This window comes from Miscanthus floridulus, chromosome 3 (assembly GCF_019320115.1).
Source record: "Miscanthus floridulus cultivar M001 chromosome 3, ASM1932011v1, whole genome shotgun sequence".
NCBI lineage: Eukaryota > Viridiplantae > Streptophyta > Magnoliopsida > Poales > Poaceae > Miscanthus > Miscanthus floridulus.
The window spans coordinates 101,922,636-101,947,125 of NC_089582.1; the positions used below are offsets into that span (position 1 = coordinate 101,922,636).

The window sequence follows — 24,490 nt, forward strand, 5'->3', positions numbered from 1 at the left end:
CATGACTGGGGGATGTCGTATGAGTGTCAAAGTTGTTGTTTCATCCCTACAAAAAGTTTAGTAGACAACACATACCTGAGGGAATTCATAAAGGTTTTTAATTGAGCGTGTTGTTGTCATGGTGCTAAAGGAGGAAAGTTGGCTTTAACATTTAGTTAGTGCAGATCCTTTTTACCATATTTTAAACTTTGATTCATTGTTGTTTACCAAGGCAACTCACAACAAGATACAAAAGAGGTTTTTTCAAAATGTGCTCACAAAATAGCTTTGTAAGATGAGGTGTGCGTCTTCTGTATGATGCACAAAAGTTGTTGAAGTGTACCATTGAAAGCTCCATTTTGGTTTTAGTAACTGAGACAACTAGTGGACTATCCTTTTCCTAAGTGTTAGTACATTCCACACCAAGATGATGAGGAAGTCTAGGAGTTGGATGAAGGCTGATCAATCCAAAAGGAGCAAGTTCAGACTTGGAGAGAATATGAAAATGTGAAAACAAGCCCAGAGGCAAAGGTATATGTTAGGGGTTTTGTTTTTGCCGACTGAGACGCATGCAATAGTATGTGGTTGGGTTTAGGATAGATAGTCATACTATTAATAAGAGGGGAACTCTAAAGCAAACATGATTATCTAGTGCCACTAGATGTTGATTTACATGCGTATGTAGTAGCCCTAGTGATGTGGTGAGTGCTGCTAGCAAAACTGTTTTTGAAAAACACATTGAAAAATGTTAACTTAGTGCTTAGATGTTTGGAAAAACATTTGAGAGTTGGCACACTTGGAACTGTTGTTTACTCTTATTGGAGTTGTCCGGTGTGGCACTAGAGTGCCCACCAGATCTCTTGATTAGTGCACTAACTTGAGTGTGTTTTGAGCTGAGCACCCTTGCTTTCCTGTGCTAGACTGGAGAGGAGCACTGGTGGGATCTGATGCTAGCTTAGCTGTTCATGGGAGTTTTCAAAGTCCTCACTAGAGCCATCCAGTGAGGCCATTAGAGTTGGCGTCAGACGTTTCTACCAGAGAGGATGCAAATTGGGGCTTAGAGTGCTAACATTCAACTGAGCTATCCAATTGTGTCACTAGAGTTGACACTAGATCTCCGTTACCAAGACATTGTTTTCAAGGTTTAACCAGTTGCCTTTACTAGAGTTGTATAGTGCATCACCAGATTGCTCACTGGAGTTCTAACACTATTTAAGGTCTAGTTTTGGAGCCGTTGGATTATAGTCATTGGAGCTCTCCAGTATAGCACTTAGGTGCTCACAAGAGCTCAAGAGGGTAACAATTGGTTCTTTGAGTGGGGCCATAAATAGGTCTTATGGTAGGGCTTGGCCGCTCTCTTGCACCTCATAGGTTGATGCCCACACCCTTGAGAGCTTGGCAAACACATTCCACTCACTTTAATTGCATTTGATCACATTTGGGTGAGATTAGAGAGGCTCTAGTGCATTTACATCATCGATTTGCATCTCATGGTACTGTCACACCCAATTTTAAGGACAAAATGGAGTGCAATCATGAATAGTATCATCACAAATGTTTATTACATCATGAATAAGACAAAGTTATCACATAAATATAGTGGAAATAATAAAAGATCTCTCATGGAAGCTCCATTTCATAGGGACGTCAATTGGTTGACCACAAGTCTAGAAGTCCTCAGGAAAATCATCATACCCATAGTCATCTGTTACCCATAGGGACATCGACTGGTTGACCACAAGTCTAGAAGTCCTCAATGTAACGATCAGGCGGCATACCTGGCAAATCATCAAGGAACACATCTGGAAACTCATCAACCACTGGGTCCTCCTTGTTGCCGCTATCATCAAGCTAGTTCACTGTAGCTGTCGGCTGTGCTTGTATAACAACATCAACACTGATCCTTTCCCCATTCGGTGCAGTCACAACAACTACCTTCTCCTTATACTGAATCACTGCTTGTTGTTGCTTCATCTAGTCCATACCCAGAATCGCATCAATACCAGATGCTCTCAACACAATGGGGCTCACTTTGAATTCTACCCCCCTTGAGAATAGACTAGTCAGAAGACAACGATATGAAGCTTGCATACTCCCACCTGGTGAGTTTACTAATATGGGATTTGGCATGGCACATAATGGTATGCTATGGTTTCTAACAAATGCTTGTGATATGAATGAATGTGAAGCTCTAGAATTGAAAAGAACAGTAGCAGAGGTGGAGTTGACATTGAACGTACCGAGAATGACTTCTGGTTCTGCAAGTGCCATCTCAGTAGACACATGGTTCACCTTTCCTGTGTTGGGTGCTAGCTTCTGATAGCTGTTCTGCCTTTGGGGGGTTTGTTGGTTGGGCTTCTCAGGGCAATTATAAGACATGTGACCTTCTTTACCACAACGGAAGCACTTGCTAGGAGTGCTAGGGGCACTAGTCTTCATAGGAATGTTGTTGGGTGTTCCCTGTCGTGGTGTCTGCTGACCACTCTACTGCTGAGGATGTTGATTAGCACTCTGCTGCTGGTTCTAGTTGCACTGGGGGTACTGGCCATGATTCCACTAATTGGGTGGTCCCTAAAACCTCTGCTGGAAGCCCTACTGAGGATTGGTGCGTGGACGGGTATTACTTCCAGAGGCCAGTCCTTGAAGCCTCCTCTTCTTGGCCTCCATCTCCTTGTGCTTGTTGTCAATAACAATAGCATGATTCACCAGTGTCTGAAAATTGGGGTATGTATTGGACATAAGCTGGAGTTGTAGACCATCATACAAACCCTTGAGAAAATGACGTTGCTTATCGGCATCATCAGCAACCTCGTTTGGAGCATAACGTGACAACTGAGCAAACTTGTCATGGTACTCAGCGACGAACATGGATCCTTGCTTCAGAGCTCTAAACTCCTCCTGCTTGAGCTCTATCAGTCCCTCTGGTATGTGGTAGGATCTGAAATTCTCTCTGAACTCCTGCCAGGTGACAGGAAGGGCATTGGCAGGACATCCATACTCGAATGACTCCCACCAGTCTTGAGCTTCTCCCTGGAGCTGCCCTAAAGCATACAACACCTTCTGTTGATCATCACATTGTGCTATGTTGAGCTGCTTCTCCACTGCACAAAGCCAATCATCTGCTTCCAGTGGATCAGTGGCATGAGAGAACACCGGGGGACAGCCCTTCAAGAATTCACCACGCTTATCTCGCGGTGCTCCACCAACCTGTTGGTTCTGCTGATTCTGCACCAACGTTTGCATGATTTGTGTCTATACTGCCAAGAGTTGTTCAATAGTTGGTGGTGGTGGTGGTGGTCGATGTGGGGGAACACCTCCACGACTTTGGCCTCTTTCTCTTCCAGACATCTACTTATCAAATATTCAAAATTTAGAGATTCCAATGTTAGAATACATTCTGAAAATTTTCTGGATGAGTCTCAACATTAGCAGCTCGGTAAAACAGTCATATCTCGAGTTCCAGAAATTCAAATGAGGCGTACTTTATATGGTTGGAAAGATTAAGAACTTATCTACGACTTTTATTCAGACCACATTCCCAGATTCTGTTGACAGATTACTCAAAAACAGGATACAACCGAAACTATTTCCATATTCTAGACTGCGCAGAAACTTTAACTTGAAACAGAGATATCTCACGAAACAGATCAGATATGGGGGTGATTCCAGAGGCATTGGAAAGATACTTAAGTCTAATTATTCCCACAAATTTCATATTTTTTTGGTCATGTAGATTTTAATTGACATTAAGATAAGGACAGACTGCTCCAAAAAACAGATTCCGAGAGAACAAGATGTAACAAACCCAACTATTTATTTATTGACCCCATCGTTAATATTCTTAACTATGGAACTTACGGACAGGCCCACAAAGTTCCAGCACTCATTACAAAGATCCAACTCACACATAAATATAATAACAAATCAACTAAACACACCAATGTTCATACTGCACTAGTAGACTCAACTTGACTCGTTCTACTATCGTTTTATTACATAAAAGGGACTCCAGTATCTATGGGCGAGACTTATGGGGAAGCTCCTCGTACATCTTTGACAAGTTGAGACACACCCTTTGTTCATCTATCACATGTCGGTGTCTCTTGATGATTTTCTGTTGTGCCTTCAATTGATCCCCCAGTCGACGAATCTTTGCCATGGACTCATAGCCAAAGTGTACCATCACCTGGGTTGTTGGATCCATGCCCTGCAGGTCCAACATAGCCCATCCCAATTCTAGGTGTTTGTGAGGGAGGACTCAATATTGGTCATTCTTCATGTCCTCGAATCAGTGACCTCGGAGACCTATGCAAGCTTCAGCGACTGCATCTTCTATGCCGTCCTCCATGGTAGCACGGTGACCATGGTGCGCATAATTTGAATCCAGCTAATATGCGCCTTTCTATTCATCCTTGATGGTGATGCACACCCTAGTCTTCCAATAGGTATCTTCAAGAGGATGTGTATGTTCTTCGCAGACGTATTCCATAGCTGCATCCCAATCGCCGTAGTAGGTCTAAAGCATGTTCATGAGTCGGTGATGTGAAACGGAGGATTCACATCCCGGCTTATACCACACCTTCGTCGTCCACCCTAGGGGTGGGATCGGCTCATCCCCTTCAACACTGTCTTCCTCGTCATCGTCGGACAAGTGGATGACCTCGACTTCTTTGGATTCCTCCTAGACTGGCTCAATTGTAATTACAGGCCTTGGCGAATCGAATTTTTGTTCCTAGGGTTCTTCCTCCTCAGGCTCCATGGACAAACCATGAGGCGGGTAGTACCCTCTAGTGCTGATGTGGGCAGTCTTGCTGGCACAAGGCATCTACAGAATTAGATTTAGTTAGATTAGGTTAGAAGCAATAATTTTCATAATAGAATAAGGCAAAAGAAGCATAAAACTTTAGCAAATAACAAGGGTGAGATAGAAAGCATGAAATGAGTGAAGCAAAAGAAGCTAAAATGACCATTGCTAACTAGGCCACAGCTCTGATACCAATCTATCACACCCAATTTTAAGGACAAAATAGAGTGCAAAATCTTATGTGCGCCTAGGGATCAGTCACACACATAAACCGACAAATCATGAATAGTATCATCACAAATGTTTATTACATCACGAATAAGACAGAGTTATCACATAAATATAGTAGAAATAATAAAAGATCTCTCACGGAAGCTCCATTTCACGGGGACGTTGTCGACATAATATCGTCGGTAGTTCTCTGAGGGGTATCTTATGAAGGTAGATTGATTGGCAGAGAAGCGTGAGATCAAGAATAAGAAGGCAACAGAGACACGTGAGTTAGACAGGTTCAGGCCATCAGTATGACATAATACCCTACTCCTATGGTCTGTTGGTTTATATTAGCTATCATATGATATTGCGTGCGTTTGGAGGGGGTCCCTGCCCGCCTTAAAAAGTTCGGGGAGCAGGGTTACAAGTCGGTTAGATCTAGGAGATAACCGAAAAGTAATAACGGATTACAAGAATCTAGGGATCATACATATCCTAACAGATCTTATAGTATCTTCAGGATATCCTCTAGATGTCTTGCGAGAGGCGCCGAGCAGAGCCGTGCCTCGCAAGGCTTCATCTTATGGGCTGGGACACCCCTGGGGGCGCAACCCATGTGGTCTGCCATGGGTATCTGGGGTCATACCCCCCACAGCTAGTCCCTGAGCACCTTGTACCCATTGTGCAACGCCATCTTGAGCTTGTCCGAGTAGGTGCAAATGAAGCTGAGCATTATGCACTCATGGTCCGACCACCGTGGTGAGTTGCCGAGCAGTCATTAGCAGTTGCCGAACAGCATGTACTGACGCCGAGCAGTGCAACCTGCAATCGAGCACCATAACCCAAGCACGTCTTGCCATAAGGGTGAAAGGACCTCAAGTTTAGAATCAAAAATTTCCTCATAGTAGACGAAGTGTGCCCACTTAGAGTCCGACCACGAGTGAAGGAGATATTGTTCTTTAGCTTCAAGCAGCACAAAGTCTTCTAGAACAAAGCAAACACATTCACCGCGAGGTGAAGTGTGCCCACTTAGTCCCTGAGCCTGACAGTAGATGACGTAGTCATGTGGTGCTAGGGTCAGTAAGTACAAAACCAACCAAGCAGGTAGCCAGTCCCCGGGTGTGACCCTGAAAAGAGATAGAGCACATTCACCGCAAGGTGAAGTGTGCCCACTTAGTCCCCGAGCCTAACAGTAGATGACATAGTCCTCTGGTGCCAGGGTCAGAAAGTAGAAAACTAGCTGAGCAGGCAGCCAGTCCCCGAGTTTCAAGCGGAGATATCAGAGAAATCAAACCGTGGAGAAAAAACCAAAGTAATGGTTGTACAGTGTTGGTTACTAAGCCTCAATAAATGGCAGAGAAGTCGGCGATTATTCGGTGAGTAGCAGCTAACGGCCATGATAAATGGGCGACGTGGGCTGCAGTTGCGCAAAAGCCCACGTTTACTTCCCACCTTTCTGTTGTGGAGGATTCAGAGAGACGCAAATCGCGAGAACGGTTTCCCAAAGACCCTTGAATGCGAAAAGGTTGGGGAAAGTGCCTTTATAACAACACCACCGCACCCCTTGCTCCCACCTTTGCCACTTAGTCTTCCTCCAAAACTCTCGCATTCCTAGATTTGCATCCTCAGTAGCCTCCGCCGCCAAACCCTAATCGAATCTGAGGGATGGCGCCAAAGAAGGAAAACACCAAATCGAAGAAGACAAGCCCGAAGAAAGTGGGAACCAAAGCCCGGTGGGACAAAGAGCAGAGCTAAACAGATTGGTGGAAGCCGGTGTTATTCCTAACTATGCCACCACCGGATGGCGGTCGGCCCTCGGTGAGCCATTTCCAACACCTCATACCGATGAAGTGGTGGTATTTGAAGATTACTTCTGGCATGGGTTGGGATTTCCTATTCACCCATTCCTTAGGGATCTGATGGAGCTTTGGGTGGTCAGTTTGTGCAATCTCCACCCAAATACCATTTTACACATCTCTATCTTCATCCATTTTTGTGAAGCATACCTTGGAATCCTCCCCACTTCAACCTCTTTCGCTATCTATTCTGGCTGAAGAAGAGAGGCGGCGGTGGTTCCAAGGTGGTCAGCGAAGTGTACCTTCAGCTGCGCGATGGGATGGTAGGGGAGTACCTTACTGTGTCGCTCAACACATCACTAAAAAACTAGAACACTAGGTGGTTTTACATGAAGCAGGGCCATCCCACCATCCACTGTGATACCGATCACATTCCAAAAAACCAGAGGAGCTGGTCGGAGATGCCAAGAAGTGCTGATATGGAACAAGTAAAAGAGCTCCTTAGCATAATTCGGGGTATGAAGACCAACGGCAGATTGGTAGCATTAAGCTTCATAGCTCACCATGTTCAACCCTGTAAGGAGAGAGCCCACCCCTCCTTTGAATTCAAGGGAGAAACCGAAGGTACCCGGGAGAGGCTGGAGATGCTATCGAGAGATGTTGTGGAGGAGTGGGCTGTAGAGCTATTCGCTCCATTTGCCTCATTCAAGATGTCAGGGTATTCAAAACCCTTTAACTGCAGGAATCTTCCACCTCAGGTAAACATCTTAGGTTTACATTTGTACTGCTTTTTATCTTTCGTTGTTTCCGACCGTCTAAACTAATTCACCTATGCGAAGATCCATTCGCAGGAGAGGGCGGTATACTTCTTGGGAGAGCCAAGGAGGGAATGGCCGAAAGGGGTAGACGCTCAGCCACCGACACAGCCCGTAGAAGAGGCAGTAAGCATCTCATTAGAGAGTCCATCCCAAGTTTTGGAGAAAATCCAGGGGAAGAAGGTAGCTGAAGATGAACCAGCTCTAAAGAAAAGAAAGACGGTGGGTGCCACTTCCCTCAAACTGGGCGGCATCTCGCTTGGCGATGATCAGACCACTCGACCGCGAAGGACCACAGTGTTCAACTGGTCCGATGATGATGAATTTTCACCAGCTGGTCTACTAAACACAAAGGGGCCCCCACTTAGTGCTGGCGTGGAAGATCGATCCAGGGGAGACAAAGAAATCCCCAAGCAACGAACGAGGGAGATCCCTACACAGTAGACGACGGAAGCCCCGGTAGTGCAAACGACCAGAGTTCCTAAGCAACAAGGGGAGATGAACCTAGAGCGGCGTGCGGAGAGAATCCCAGAGCATCAAACAGAAAAGAGGTCTGCTATGGAGGAGCAGGAACCATCCTCCTAGAACACCGGAGTTGAAAGAATAGCTATGCCTAGGGGTTCAGGCAAGCACCGCTGGTTCAAGAAATTGAACCGGTAGACCAAACTATAAGCATCTTTGCCTTTGAGTACCGCTGTGGTTTTTTAAATTCCTTGGCTACTGATGAGCTGATCTGACACAGTGCAACATCGAGGCCTAACCCCATGGTGGGGGCAACACCGGATGCTTCTGCCTTAGAGTCCCCGAGCGCCCGGTAGCTGAAGGAAAGGTCAACAGCCTTTGTCGGTGGTCTTGGCAGCGGCGAACCATTAGTGCAAACAACAGACGCCTCAATGACGATGCCCGAGGCAACGGTGGGAAACATTAGGCCTTCAGTAGCAAAAGCTACAGTTGCTGGCGATGCGCTAGAGCCCAAGGAAGCAAATCTGATGACGGCCGAGGAGCAAATACTACCACCTAAAGCATTGCCAAGGATGGTCGGAACCGCTATCCGTCCTCAGAGCCCCCGATGGTGCCTCAAGCCATGGCAGAGGAGGATGAGGTGGAGGAGATCGAATGCGTCAAACCTCAACTACAGTCTATCTGGATTATCCGCAGACATGGCGACGAGGTGGTGGTTATCGAGGAGGAAAACACCACTAGGGAGATGAAGAGATTGAAAACCGCCGTCGCCGGAGTGATGAAGCAAATCGAGGTGAGTACTGCAACTGAAATGCTTGTACATGTAATTGGAGATCGAAGTTCATCATTAGCACTGTTCATCCATAGGGGATAACCTAGACTACCGAGCATCGACACCAACTGATAAAGAGGATAGAGCCCCTCACCGAGGAGAACAAGAAACTCAGGGAGGTGATGAACCTCTCAGAGAAGAACGTCTAGAGAGCCTAGCATGAGTGAGACCTTAAAGAGTCCAACTCGCAGGACCTGGAACATCAAAGGGGAGTCCTGTCTAAAAAGTTGGTGGCTACATCTGAGCAGTTGCAGAAAAAATCTAAGTAGCTGGCCACTGTGTTCGAGCAACTGAAGAAAGTCTCCGAGCAGTTGGACAAGAAATGCGAATAGCTCAAAAGTGTATCCGAGTAAAAATCTAGTATGCTATATTGGCGAATGTACTTTGTAATTGCTGAACAGCCGTAATTTTGGTGATAGCTGTTTTGCTTGCAGAGCAAGATGTAGAGCTCAGCCAGCTATGCCAGACCATCGAGCAAATCCGACAGGAGAAAGCGAAAGAATCAGAGCGAGCAGATAAACTGGCCAAGGAGCTTAAAGGTGAATACCTCCTGGTCGAAGTTACTATTGAAGTAGTTTTCTGGTATGATGGAACATTGTAACGTTTGTAGGCTATCGTCATAAAGCCAAGGCGTAGTTCGACATGCTGGTGCAGGAGGCCAAGATTCAAAAGGAGAACTTCGATGCTGTAGTTGCCGCAATTAAGCCAGTGCTTGACTGTGTTGACCTAGAGACGGCTACTCAGCCCGACGACAGGCAGCAACGTTCAGACTCCATCATCCAGAGGTGTAAGGTAGCATGGGAGAACTTTAAGAGCTTCAACCGCAATGCCATCATGACCATCGCTACTCATGTCCTCATGGTGGTTCGGTCTCATTACCCAACCCTCGACTTTCAGTCGATAGGGGTGGTTTCGCCGAAGGACTGAGCGATGCGGAGACCCAACAGCTGGAGGATGAGGTGGAGGACGCAGTGAAGAAACTAGCCGATGATATAGACCTGTTTGGTGAGACTGACGGTAATGATGGAGCACAATGATCTGCTCGGCAGACAGCATCTGTAATTTATGTACAGTGTAGTTAGAATGCATGAAAGCGTAAAAACACGTACAAATATGATAAATGTTTTTAGGTGCATGTGTATGCAGTTTGCGTGTATTTTAGCGAAAAAATCTTTGTAATTCGAAACATAGCGCAATTATACAAAGTAGCGTCTAAACAGTTGTTTTGCTATTGACTCCCCATGGCCTCGGCTAGCCCATAGTCCATAACGTCGAGCACGGAGCCCATGCACGTGTAGGAAGAACGGGCGTAACCAAGGAACTGCAGCCGACCACCCATAACGCAGAGCACGGAGCCCATGGCATGTGTAGGGAGAGATCAAAAGCTGGGTCTTTTCCATGGAGAAGGGAGTGAAACATGGACTGCTCAGCGGTTGTCGAAATAACTTGGAGATACACATAATCTTAATAGTGTCTGAGCAATTAGTTCTTTGCTGAGATCTTGGCCTTGGCTAGCCCATAGTCCGTAACGTCGAGCGCGGAGCCCGTAGACGTGTAGGATGAACAGGCGTGATCAAGGAACCATAGCCGACCACCTATAATGCAGAGCGCGAAGCCCGTGGCACATGCAGGGAGAGATCGGAAACTGGGTTTTCTTAGGAAAGAACAGAAAAGTATGTTGCTCGATGATCGGCGAAATATCTTGGAGATTTAGAGCAAAATGTTTGGTGTTTTGGAGGCACATTTTGTGATGGTTTGGAGAGAATGTATTCGGCGAATGGGAGAAAACGTGTTCGGCGAATTGGAGAATACGTTCGGGAAATTGGAGAAAACGTTCGATGAATTGGGGAATACATTCGGTGAATTGGAGAAAACATTTGGCAAATTGGAGAAAACATTCGGCGAATTGGAGAAAATGTTCAGTGACTGTAACACCCTAGGTGTTTGGCTTCCACATTTGCACTTGCATTTCATGAACATGAGCATCATTCATCCATTCATGAGCTTATATTGCATGAAACATGTTTTCGAAACATTGCAACATATTGTTATATTTCATGTGTGTTGATTTTATGAAATGAATAGTGTGCAACAAGTGCAACTCACTTTAGTGAAACATGGTTAGTTGTACTATGCAACAAAATCATGAAACATGTGAAAAATGATTTTGAAACAAAGGTAACATTTCACTTGTTTTTCCTTGTTTTAATGCATGCGATGCTTGATTTTGGTGTGACCAATGTGTGGTGTGGCTAATTATTCTCCTAAGAACCTTAGTTACACTTAGAATGTCATTTGGAACATTGTTCATGTTGACCATGTTGTTTAATTATGATTTCAAGTAATGGTTTGACTTGTTTTGACCCCTGAACTCTTTTGTTTGACTATTTAAAAAGTACAACTTAGAGTGTTTGCATGTCTAAGCAACCTAAAGCAAAGTTGTAGGAAATTACCTAAGGAACAAAAGTTATTTTATGACCAACTCATGAAACTGTGCAAAACATGCTCAAAAAGGGCCCACAAGTCAGTGTTGAGGGCTGATTCAACACTTAGAAAAATTTCTAAGTATGAATTGCAATTTCAGTTTCTTTTACCCAACTTTTTCACCTTGTAGCTCCCAAACAAAGGCCAATTAGCTCAAGCTCCAATTGGCAAACTTGTAGTACTCACTTGGATCTCAAACTTTGTTAATTATATCAGAGCCGGAATCATCACGGATTATGAGTTTGAAGCTCGCCAAGTCACGCTGTCAGGCTCGATCGGTTTCACTGAAACGCGTCTACAGTGCCGACCGGCAACAGAGTGTGAACACCGCGTGGCGCCACATGTCGCCGGACACCTGACCACGTAGGCCACGCGCCGTGGCCAGCTTGGTGCCGCTGCCCGCTGTCCACTGCAAGAGCCCACGCCCTTCTGCCCTCGCAGCTCACATTTCCGTTTCTTGCTCTTCCTTCGTTTCCCACCGCAGCCGAAGCAGACCAACCGCCCTGCCATTGCTACCGAGTGAGCCACGGTTGCCTAGCTCACTCGCCACCTTAAAATCGCCGCCTCCAGCTAACCCACAGCTCCGCCGTGTCCTCCTCTACCTCGTCAACCTTCTAGCTGAGCCAGACGAGCCGTAGGTGAGGGCCTTTGGCCATTTTTCTGACGCCGTCGCCATGGTCGTACCTCGCTAGAGTTGGCGCTTGTCGTGGCTGGCCACCTCCGAACCATTCCTGCCTATTCTAGTGCGTGCATGAGGAACCATATGAGCCATAGTGTCTACCTCGAAGACGTAGCCCTAGGATTCACCGCCGTTGAGCCGGAACACGGCCGCACGCCGCCATGCGCCATGGCCGAGCCACCGAGCTCCGTGGCCAGGGTACTTAGGGGTTGGTAGAGTTGGTGGATAGGGTGTCAATCGACGCGTGAGGTTTAGGTGGTCACGTTGGTGCCGTTCTCATTGCCGGTGAAGCCGCCATTGGTGAGCTTCACCGCTGCCGCGCCATCGCAAGCCGCCTCCCCTGTTCCTTTCGCTGACCGATGGGGTCATCTGACCCGAGGGCCCCGCTTGCCAGTGACTGTTGAGCAATAGGATAGTTCAAATATTCTAGTTTTGATGCTATTTTGTAAAATGTATATCTCCAAATTGGTAGATCCAAATGGGGTGATTCCAATTTTGGTAGGATCATATTGTAGTGTAGTATTTAGGAAAAATATGACATGAACACTTGAAGTGGAAATTTTGGATGAATTAAATAGGAACTTGAAATGTGTTTTTAAATGCATGCAAACTTGTTTAATTTATATCTTGAGTTTCGTTGCTCCAAAAATTATGAAATTTTGTGGGTGAGCTATTCTTGATGAGTTAAAGCTCTGGTAAAAATTTAAGAGTCATTGCAGGTATGGTTTTTGAGTTATAGATTTTCCTTTTATCATTGAATGATCCTTGTGTGAATTTTTGTAAATTATCTAAGAATCCAATGACCATGAAATTTTGTGGGGAGTATCCTAGTACCTTAAGGATGCTAGGAAAAATATAAAATCTGTTGCTTGACACTTTTCACTAAGGTTTCCTAATTATGTCATTTTAAGTCTTTATGTCTTGTCATTTTTGTGTAGGATGTTATACTGGGTCAAATGATGTGAAATTTTTATAGTAGTCTCCTTGAAGCATGTAGTACCTACTGTAATTTTTGTAGATTAAATGGTGTAGTTTTCATATATGTTTACCATTCCCCTAATTAATTAAATAAATTAAGAAAGGCATTAATTAAATAAATTGGTGTGAACACTTTACTTTCTGGTGTTCTTGTGACATGTGTGATAAGTGAGTAGAGTTGGTTTTGTCCAATTATTTGTTGGCAACATAAGTTAATAAATATCTCCTGGCATTATGTCTTTCTGGACAGTTCTGGGGACTTTGCAAAGTTTCCCATGATAATTTAGTTTTCTGGAAATGTGGTGAATACAAAAGTTGTAGATAACTTATGTATCTAGATCCTGTCAAAATTTGGTGGCATTGGGCCTAGTAGTTTAGGAGCTACAGCTGTTCAAAGTTAGATCCTAGAGTTGCTTGTTCTCTGTCTTGTTTGGACCTGATCATGTAATTCTGTAAATTCGACCTGGTAAAGGTTGGAATCATGCCTTGAGGTCTAAAAATGAATTGTAAGTAATTTCATAAGCTTTCCAAATTATCTTGTTCCATGTCATTTGGAATTGTAGATCTTCAGTTATGGTCAGTTTACCGTACCGCTATATAGTCTCTGTTTTGCTGAAATATGAGTGTTTGTGTGCATGCTTTGTTGCCATGTTCTTGTTGATTGTTTAGGTGCTAGCCTAACTTGAGAACATGCTTAGGTGCAGGTGCTAGGTCCTTAACTGAAGATGAGCAATTGTACATTAGATTGCATAAACTTGGTAAGTAAAGTGATTTGAATAGAGCCTAAGTCGGAAAATGCGGACTGCAGTAAGCATGTGCATTCCCCGAGCATCCCTAACTTCGTTCATGTGCATCCATGATATTTATCTTGCGCATTCATGCAATAGGTATGCTGGAGGGGTGACACTGCTAGAGTTCGAGGGAGCCAACTAGGAGGAGGAGCCCGAGGTGCAGGAAATCGACGAAGCAGCCGCCGAGGAGGAGTTGCCTGAGTGCCCTAACCACCGTCCTTCCTCTTTCCTGAAAGGAAAGCCCCAGAGCATATTAAGTCTCCCATGTTTTTACAAATACCTTGAGTATCTTTTATTCGTTGATGATGCATTAAGTATAGGAATTGGTTGGAACCAATTGTTGCATTATATATCCATCCTTGTCCAGATATCGCACCGAAATCCTATTTTAGTTCAGGAACAGGTTAAATGCTTAGCCATGCTTAGTGCGGTAGAAGTCAGGTGATTTCATGTCACCTGCGAGCTTTAGGATGAGGTGGATCACGGTTGGCTATATTTGCTATCGTGGAAAAGAACCATGTTAATAATGAATTAAGACCAGGCGGAGTCTTGTGTAGGTTGGACATAGTGACTCCGTCTGTGTCATTTAAGGACCGATACATTGTATGTTCTTATGTCATGTTGAACGTAGCCTAACACTTAGCTGGCCGGATAAGTCATTCCGACCACGAAGCCTAGTAGCTCGACTTAGGCCGGGGATGCGAGCAGTGGCGTGCATTCTGGAGGTAGCAAGGATGTGCGGAGAGCCATTAGCATAAGTCCAAGGTGAGTTAGAGTCCTGAGCAACCTTGGCAGAGTTGTTCTCTGAGAATGTTGATCTGTTCAGACTCGCGACTCCTGAATCGTACCAACGGTGACTTGTTTGCGACCCTAATGGGGGAAGCAGGGTTTGTGTTTAGGAATACCCCTCCAGCTGGATAGGAATCAATTCTAATCGCCGTCTCCCCCGGATAGTGAGAACTTGACTGAGCAGCGGCAACGTAGATTCAATTAATTTAACGATATGGTTAAATGGATGATGATGATAATGTTGCCATGAATTATACCTGCTATGGTTATTATTGTTTGCACCTTAATCAAATGATTGCTTAGTACATGTGCTAATATAGATGACAGGTTAATGGCTAAAAGTCACTGCTAGTTCAGGTTAAGAGTTGATCATTATTACTTATGCTTTTCCGCAAAAAGAAAGTATCAGCAAGATCCACCAAATTAAGCTATGCATGATCCTTGGTGTCATTGTTTTGGTTTCCGATGGGTAAGTCTAGCTGAGTACATTCTCGTACTCAGGGTTTATTCTCTCTTGTTGCAAATAACCTTCTATATTAGGGATTCTGTAAGTATTGTCTCCACCCGGCAGGTGATGAAGACTAGATCATGGGCATGATCGTTGTTTCTCTTATCTGAATGCTTTTGCGGGTTGCGATCAGCAAACCAGTATTTGTATTTGAACTTGGGTGTGTAAGTCAAACTATTTGCTTCCGCGTACTTTACAACACTTGTTTTGTAATAACGATGACTCTGAGGTGATGTAATCTATTTGCAAACCGTCTGTGAAATGTTGTAACGTATGATATGTTATGTTGAATTACTGTGATCTTGGTTGTATGCAAGTTGGTTTGAAATCCTTTGAGATCTTAGTTGACTACCAGGTTTATATGGGCTCAAGTGCGATAATTTGATCATTTCGGCGATTGTTTTTGTGCTTGTGCTCTTATAAATCGGTCGGTTCTGTGACAGCTGGCATCAGAGCTAGATTCAACACTAAACATGTCATATAGCTATTTAAAACAAAAGCTTTTGTTGTGAAAACGGTTTTCCAACTTATAGTTATATATAAGTGTTCAAACATCACATCCCTTGTAGCCCACTTAAGGACTTCTAGGTGGCTTATATATAATTACTAACTTGGGGGAAATTGAGTGTTTCTAATTCGTCATCCATGCGGCGTGATATTGCATGGGTGCCATTCGCTTGAATGGTAATGTATGGATCAATTGCCTCTATGCTAAGGTAAGTGTGAGTTGTGAGAGCATGACCGTCCAACCGTCGGTCTAGGGGAGAGTTAGTTGTGGTTACTGGAGTATTTACATGTTGCATACATGTATATATGAAGGTACTTAATTGTGGGTACATCTGTCGGGTAGTTTGGATACCAAAGTATATATATCTAGGATGTACATATGGAGAGTATCTTAGTTACTACTTTCATTATTAGCATTATATCTTGTTGGGTTGGGGCTGTAATGAAGTTTTCTGCAGGTACGCTAACAACGCATCGTGTAGATCGACTAGTTACTGCTAATTGAGAGAATGTATGTATGCCACCATATATTCCGCTATAACTTAAATTTTCTTAGGTTTGTGAGGACGTACGGAACGAGCATGCATCATATTCACTCATATCATTCATATTGCATTACTCCCTCCCTTATAATTGCTTATCCCAAGTATTAAGTTCAATCTCTCAGCAAAATAATCCTCTCACAAGAGTTGCATCCCTTTTTGATACAGATGGTCGTGCCTGTGTTTCCTACTGGTAGCAGCACCTTTTTGGACCAGTTCGGTACACCCACCTTGCTCTGGAGGGTGCTCAGTTCAGTTGGGTACTTGGAGGCACCCCGCTACATGTGGAGGTAGGCGGTACCATTGGGAGACGTACCTTGGTACATTGTGACCTTTATAGTGCCGTAGAACCCCACGAGACCGTTGTGGCATGGGTGGAGCATTGAGACTGATATGCAAAGCCCATGGGAAGCTACTCAAGTTGCTGCCCTTGATGTGCTTATGGATATAGCATAGAGCTTCGGGGATGAGTTAGTGGGTGGACCAGCTTCATCCATTCCCCGAGTGGCTCCTACTGAGGCTGAGTGGACTCAAGAAGTTGGCCAGGCCTTGGTTGGAGGCCATGGCCAACGTGTTCAGAGCGACAATACTAGGATGAGTGCTATGATGGCAGTCTTGAAGCTTTGTCGAGTCAGGCAGGACACCCTTTCTAGTGTGCTAGAAGAAGCTGGCAAGGCAATGGCAGCCCAGCACAAGTTCAGGTTGCGTGCCCGCAAGTATCGTCATAGGGTAGATGCATGTGGGCGAGCTCAGCAAGAAGTAGATGAGATTCGAGGTATTGCAAATTATCGCCTGCAACAGTGGGGTCAAACAGCGCATGAGAGAGACGAGCTTCATAACCAGCTAATGAACCTCACTATAGAGAGAGATGAGGCAGCACAAGATTGGATCGTGTGACCCATCATAGAGATGCAGCTTTAGAGTTAGCAGAAGAAAGACGTCAGGGCTGGATCATGGCTAACCATAATGCTTTCCAAAGGGAGCATGAGCTCCAAGAGCAGCTTGAAGAGCTTTAGGTTGAACACCATCAACTGAACAACCATCTATTTCCTATTCCTCACCCCATACCAAGGTATCCTAATGTGGGTGGACCTCAAGTGATTGAGGACAATGAAGAAGAAGAGGACGTGCAGATGGATGACAATGTAGCTGAACCTACAAATGAAGAAAATGAGGAAGATCTAGAAGAAGTCCAAGGTGTCTCCAATATGGACAGCGATCACTTTGATGAGTAGTTAGTTAGCAAGTCTCACTAGTTTGAGCTTTTGCAGTCATTGATGTAATGGACTTAAGTACGATGACTGATGTTGGATGTACCTTTTTAATTCAAACTTGGCATGTAATGTACTTTAATTCGCTCCCTTCGGGATGCGTACCTTGATGGTTAAGTTTAAAACTTGTCATGTTGGAATGCACTACGTATGGCGCTAGTAATTTGATTGATGATGTGGTGATTAGAGAATAAATTATTGCATCTGTTTATTGTATGAAGTTTTTATTCTCTCTAGTAAATTCAGTTTGGCGTAATTACATTGTTCCTCTCCAATATGCTAACATCATCAATAATTATAGGTTGCGCATGGTTGCAGATGCCTCACACTCATTCCACTAGTGCGGCTGGTGATGATGATGACCTTCCACCACCACCACCACCCACACCAATAGAATTGATGGCAATTCTTGTGGAAGGACAGCGCACTATGGCTGAGGCTATCCGCACGATTGCAAATCGTGATGGTCGTGGTGCACGCCAAGGATCAGAACCAAATCAATACAATGACTTCAAGGATTTCCTTGACACAAAACCCCCGATTTTCAAGGAGGCTGAGGAGCCCCTATAAGCTGATGAGTGGTTGAACACTCTCGAGCAGAAGTTCTGTCTGCTTCGCTTGACTGAGGTGCTAAAGACTGAGTATGCATCTCACCAAATGCATGGGTCAGCTAGTATTTGGTGGAGTCATCATCGGTCCACTATGCCCGCTAATGCCCAAATCACTTGGGATCAGTTCAAGTCTGCTTTTAGGGGAAATTATATTCCTCCTAGTCTCACGGCAATCAAGCATACGGAGTTCATGAAGCTGGCCTAGGGGAACAAGAGCTTGAATGAATACCTGCAGGCTTTCAATAACCTTGCAAGGTATGCTACTGAGTTTGTTGACACTGATGCCAAAAAGATCGCTAGTTTCAAACGGGGACTTAGCCCCAAATTGATGAAGACCATGGGAAATTACAAGTGTGCTCATTTTAATGAGTTTGTTTAACACCTCGGGTGTTTAAATATTAAAATATGCCATGTCATCATATGCATAGCACATCATTCATGTGTTAGTGAAAATTTTGATATGCATACACTAAAACAAGTTTACCTTTATGTGGTACGTGTTGAATTGTATTGTTTGAATCAAGTTCAAAAATTGTGTTTGGATTTGAATTTTCAAGAGAAGCCTGATTTTCAGTATTTAAATCCTACCCTGAAAACTCATTTCAAAATATAAGCATATCTTGGGGTTGAGCCTAAAAGCAAAAGTGTAGAGCTTGGCAAGTTATACAAAGTTTGTTTTTGGAGTTTTCAAAGTTGTTATGAAAAATTTGAAGTAATTTGAAAAGGCGAAATTCTTTAAATGTCCCCTATTTGAATTCAAATTTGCATTTCAAAATGTAGACTGAATTAGGGGGTGGTTGTAAAAGCAAAGTTGTAGAACTTTGAATTTTGAACAACTTTTATTTTTGGAGATTTTTGAGTTGTTATAGAAATTTGGGAGTAATTTGGATTTTAAAACGAATGGCAATTCTATAATTATAGTGAACAGTGCTCGCCGCCTAACTGCACCGCCGGCATCCTTCTCCTGGCTTCCAGTCGTGTCTGTGGCCACCCTCGGCTTCGCGCTGGCATGAGCAGTCCACTGCATTTCGCCTCCTTGCATTTTTGCCGCCCTATAAAGCTCAGGCATCGTCGTCGTTCGTTCTCGTTCTTTGCTCTGTTTTCCCGTCGCCACCGTTCAACTCCGGTGAGCCTACATCGTCACTGTAGTGCCTCCACCGTTGCAGCCAAGCCAGTTCTAGCTCTGTCTCCTTCTTGCACATCCATCCAGCCAGCTTTGGTTGCCTGATTCCACCGGGAACCTGCTGTGTGAACCTTTCTTCCTCGCGGCCGGCAACCTCACCGTTGCAAGCGCATCTCCATGGCCAGCGCTCTCCGGTGAGCCATTGCCCTTGATCAGTGTACCTATAGCTTCATCTCGATGCCATGGTGCTTAATCCCTTATTGCTTGATCGTTTTGTCCACTGTAGTCGCTGGAACACCGCCACCAACGATCCTTGCTCTGCCGTGATCGCTGTGACCGTCGACCCGTCGCTCTGTTGTTCCTCTGGCTCGTCCATCGCCTTTAATGTGATTGGGGTGAGCTCCTGGTTCTTCCCGAGTAGTTTGTTTCACCATTACCGGTCTCCTATCGCTAGCGTAGCACTACCGTGCAGTCGCGTCCGCCATGGACGACGTCAACCTCGATCCTCGCTGTAATTGCTTAAGCTAGTGCCTTCAATCGATGCGGGACGGTGTGGGGAGTGTGTTGGTACATTCGCCTTGCCCGGGGACCTCACCGACGGTGAGTTATCGCTGGTCAGCGCATCATTGCCGTGGTCAGCGCGAGAGGTTGAAGATGACATGTGGGGTCGGTTGTTAGTGACTCAGCGTTCAAAAAGGATTTTTTCTATTTTGCAGATTTGAATGAATAGTGATAGTTTTTGTTATTTTTGTGTAGAATTATTAAAGTTCCAAAAATTATGAAAATTTTTGTGTGACCTCTATGTGATGTATATTATTTAAGAAAAATATGAAATATTGTTTTTCAATACTTTTTGAATGTGATGAAAATTGCTCAATTAATTAATAAATGGGTTCCTATGATTTTTCTAGGCTTAATTAATTATCCACAAAATTATGGAAAATTGTTTTGCCACTTAGATATCATGTGATGAACATTTACAAAAATTTTGAGCTCAATTAGAATAAGTTGATTTATTTCATAATTTTGAATTAAATAATTAATTCATAGAAGCAAATAGTAACCTTTAATGATTTAGGTTTTTCTTGAATTTTTGATTGAGTGATGACCTTGGGTCATTAGTTGGTAATGATCCTTGGCAATTGATGTATGTGTTACAAAAAAGATTTAGTTAGTTTGACTTCCAACTGTACCGCGAAGGAAAGTTGTATTCGAGTTATTAATTTTGCATCCATCATCAAGCATCATGTTTCGTATCCCGCATCATGTTAAACATGGCATTGTTACTACGTGTAGTGAACGAAGGTAAACACGTGGTAGTTAATCAAGTTGCGGAGGAGGTTAATCCGCTTGTTGAGGTCAGATCGGATAATTGTGGAACGTCGCAGGAACCTAACTTTTCCGTCAACGAAGGCAAGCCCCGGATGCATTTAAACCTACGTTGTGTTTTACAAATTTTATCGCTTTTGCTTTTATATACTGCATTAAGTGATCAGGAGTCAAGTGGAAACCTAATTAGTGCATTACCGACCTTGTTTTTTCATATCTACCATGTTACCAGTTTTAATTCGTAAATACCTAATTATGCTTAGTCTTGCTTAGTCGGGTGATTACCTGTCACCTACGAGTTTTAAATGGATCTTTAGTTACTTATGTTATCATGAGATATGAGCATGTGAAGTAATAAATCTAGACCGGGCAGACTCGGTGTGTGAGAGCCACAAGACATGGAGGTCTTGTGAGCGGCTTCTTTCCGCTTGTGTCGATTAAGGTCCGTCCGTTGTTGAACTATGTGAGATGAGACTTTGTAGTACTAACCACATACTCCGATAAGCCTTAACTTGGCGATTCTATTATGAGAATGGCTACTCGTGCACTGGAGTGGAGAGATGGCGGGAATAGCGTGTACCCACGTGGCCATGGGCTGGAATGGTGGAGTACTGTATTCTCGGGTGGCGCGGACCTGTTCTTGTTTTAGAGGATCTGAGTGCAGGTTGATATATGTAGGTCAGGGACCTACATATGTAGTGTGGTCTAGAATTCCTAGCTGGGTTTTTAATCGGTTCGAATCGTCATTGCTCCTCGGTTATGGAGACTCAACTCTCTGTTCATCATCGTAGTTAATAACTGGAACATGAGTAAGGTTTGAGAAAGAGATTGATATGAAGTTCATGATCTCATTTTAGATCATGGAAGATTCTTTTGTGGTACTTATAAAGTTTTACATGTTGAAGTAAAGAATTTTGTTAAAAAGCTTTTACGCAAAAGAACTTTGATTATTGCTAAAGCCATACCTTGAATCCCTGAGCCTGCATTCTTGAGTCGTCTTAGTTTTTATTTCGGTTAAGTCTTGTTGAGTACTTTTGTACTCAATGTTCGTTGACCCTTGTTGTAGGTGAGCCTCATGAGCAAGTCTGTTTTGGACCTTGCTGCATGACTGTTGTTCAGGTCGACGACGATAAGTGAATGTGTGATCCTTGGGCAGGATACTTATTTTGTGTGTTATGTTTATGTTAATTATGCCACTCCACTACTACTATGGTTTGTAATAATTATTGTACTTAGTTTGTAAGGTTTGAAACAACTGGTTTGTAAACTAAGTTATTGTAAGACTTCTGCTATTTTACTCTAATGTTGATATTTGAATAAATGTTGTTATACTGCAATGACTCTGTAATGTGATCCTGCTCAGAAATCATGGATGATTCGGGGTTCCTCGAGGACACCCGACTGACTTCTTAAGTTACCAGAAACATATGCATAGTTGTCAAAGGTCGTTGGACAGTGACAAGTGCTTGTGGGTCCTATAATTTAGGAGGTTCTACCATAGTTTGTGAGTGATGCTTTATCGCAAGAGAACAATGTTGTATATGCTGCTTTGAAAAGTCATAAGAGGGCCTATGAGGTGGGTGCCTCACAATCCAAGGCTCCAGTCACACAGAGGGCTCCATTCCACCCTCCAGCATCAGCTGCTAAATTCCGCCCACCGCAGAAGAAGAATCCAGGCAGGACTAGATTTCGTAAGGCCTTCACAGTTGCTCTTCCCAAGGGCACTACCAGCCAAGGTAGTTCCAAGGCTCCTCCAAGCAACATGCCATGCTGAAACTACAACAAGACAGGCCACTGGGCAAGGGAGTGCCCTTACCCTAAGAAGAATAACTACCAAGGTGGCCGTCAGGGATAGGTGAACCACACTAATATTGCTGATATTCCTTCTGGAGAGGTATTAACTGCTAGTAAGTTCCTGGTTGATCAACACCCCGCAGTTGTACTATTTGATTCGGGTGCTTCGCATTCTTTTATTAGTCCCACATTTGCATCCAAGTTTATGTAGAAAACATACACTGTTGAGGGTGAGGGTTATTGTATTAGGGCTGCCAGTGGTACTATCCCAACCAAGCTTGTAGTTGGGGACGTACAATTTGAGATAGAGGAGCAAAGTTGTCAGGTTGATCTAGTAGTTTTATTGGGACTAGGTATCGATGTGATATTGGGAATGAACTGGATGAGCAGTCATGGAGTGCTTATTGATACATCAACTAGAGTAGTCATGCTCAGAGATCCTGGTAATCAGGAGGATTTTCTAGTACAGCTACCTAGGGACATCAATCTTTCTTGTATGACTAATGTGGTGCAAGTAAAGGCTATGGCAGATATCCCTGTCGTGTGTGATTTTTCGGATGTTTTTCCTGATGGTTTGCCTAGATTACCCCCGGATTGAGACGTGGAGTTCAAGATAGAGTTGCTACCCAGTATAGCGCCCATCTCTAGAAGGCCATATAGGATGCCTCCCAATGAACTAGCCGAACTTAAGACCTAGTTGAATGAACTTCTAAAGAAAGGCCTTATCCGTCCTAGTTCATCTCCATGGGGGTGCCTAGCTATCTTTGTAAAGAAGAAGGATCAATCACTACGCATGTGTGTAGATTATAGGCCCTTGAATGTAGTTACAATCAAGAATAAGTACCCTCTGCCACGCATAGATATCTTATTTGATCAGTTGTCTAAAGCAAAACCCTTTTCCAAGATTGATTTGAGATCTGGTTATCATCAAATCAAAATTCGGCCTGAGGATGTTCCAAAAACTGCATTCTCCACAAGATATGGTCTGTATGAGTACCTTGTTATGTCTTTTGAATTGACCAATGCCCCCGCACACTTCATGTATTTAATGAATTTGGTGTTTATGCCCGAGTTCGACAAATTTGTGGTGGTATTTATAGATCATATCCTGGTTTATTCTGAGAATGAAGAAGATCATGTTGAACATTTGCGAGTGGTTCTCACTAGATTGCGGGAACACCGGCTTTATGCAAAGTTTAGCAAGTGTGAATTTTAGCTTCATGAAGTATCTTTTCTTGGACACGTGTTGTCCAATGGTGGAATTATGGTGGATCCCACCAAGGTGCAAGAAGTGTTGAACTAGAAGGCTCCCATCTCGGTGCATGAGGTTTAGAGTTTTCTGAGGTTGGCTGGCTATTATCGTCGCTTCATCCCAAATTTCTCCAAAATAGCCAAGCCTATGACTCAGTTGCTGCAAAAAGACATGAAGTTTGTCTGGACTTTCGAGTGTGAAGTAGCTTTCCACACCCTGCGAACTCTTCTAACTTTAGCTCTGGTTTTGGCACAACTGGATATCGAGAAACCTTTTGATGTGTTCTGCGATGCATCAAGTATAGGTTTGGGAGGTGTTCTTATGCAAGAGGGTAGAGTCATTGCTTATACCTCTCGCCAACTTCGGAAGCATGAGGTGAACTATCCAATGCATGACTTGGAACTCGCTACAGTTGTTCATGCTTTGAAGGCCTAGAGGCATTATTTGCTTGGCAATGTGTGCAACATCTACACTGATCATAAAAGTCTTAAGTACATCTTCACTCAACCAGAGTTGAATATGCGTCAGAGAAGATGGCTCGAGTTGATCAAGGATTATAACCTCCAAGTGCACTATCACCCTAGCAAGGCAAACGTCGTCGCAGATGCCTTAAGCAGGAAATCTCATTGCCACTCTTTGATTGAAAGTGACTTCCATTTGTCAAAACTCCTTCATCCTGTAGTCCTTTACAACATCACTGTCAGTTGTACTCTATAGAGTCGAATTATCGAGCTACAGAAGACAGATTCAGGTGTGTTCCACATCAAGCGTAAGATGAAAGAGCAAGAAACCAAACATTTTCATGTAGATGAGAATGACGTGTTATGGTTCAAGGATAGGTTGGTGGTTCCAAAGGATAGAGAGCTTAGAAATGAAATCATATCCGAAGCCCATTCCTCTAAATTATCTATTCATCCTGGTAGTAGCAAAA

General features: G+C 43.9%; 1 protein-coding gene across 1 annotated transcript; it reads right to left on the bottom strand.

The window, feature by feature from the left end:
- Positions 1-2,571: 2,571 nt before the first annotated feature.
- LOC136544128 (uncharacterized) lies at positions 2,572-3,222 on the bottom strand. The gene has a single exon (XM_066536392.1). It carries the CDS (start codon positions 3,220-3,222, stop codon positions 2,572-2,574), a length of 651 nt encoding a protein of 216 aa, XP_066392489.1.
- Positions 3,223-24,490: the final 21,268 nt, after the last annotated feature.

Coding starts and splice junctions, on each gene's coding strand:
- LOC136544128 (XM_066536392.1), bottom strand. CDS start 3,222: ATGCAAACGTTGGTGCAGAATCAGCAGAACCAACAGGTTGGTGGAGCA.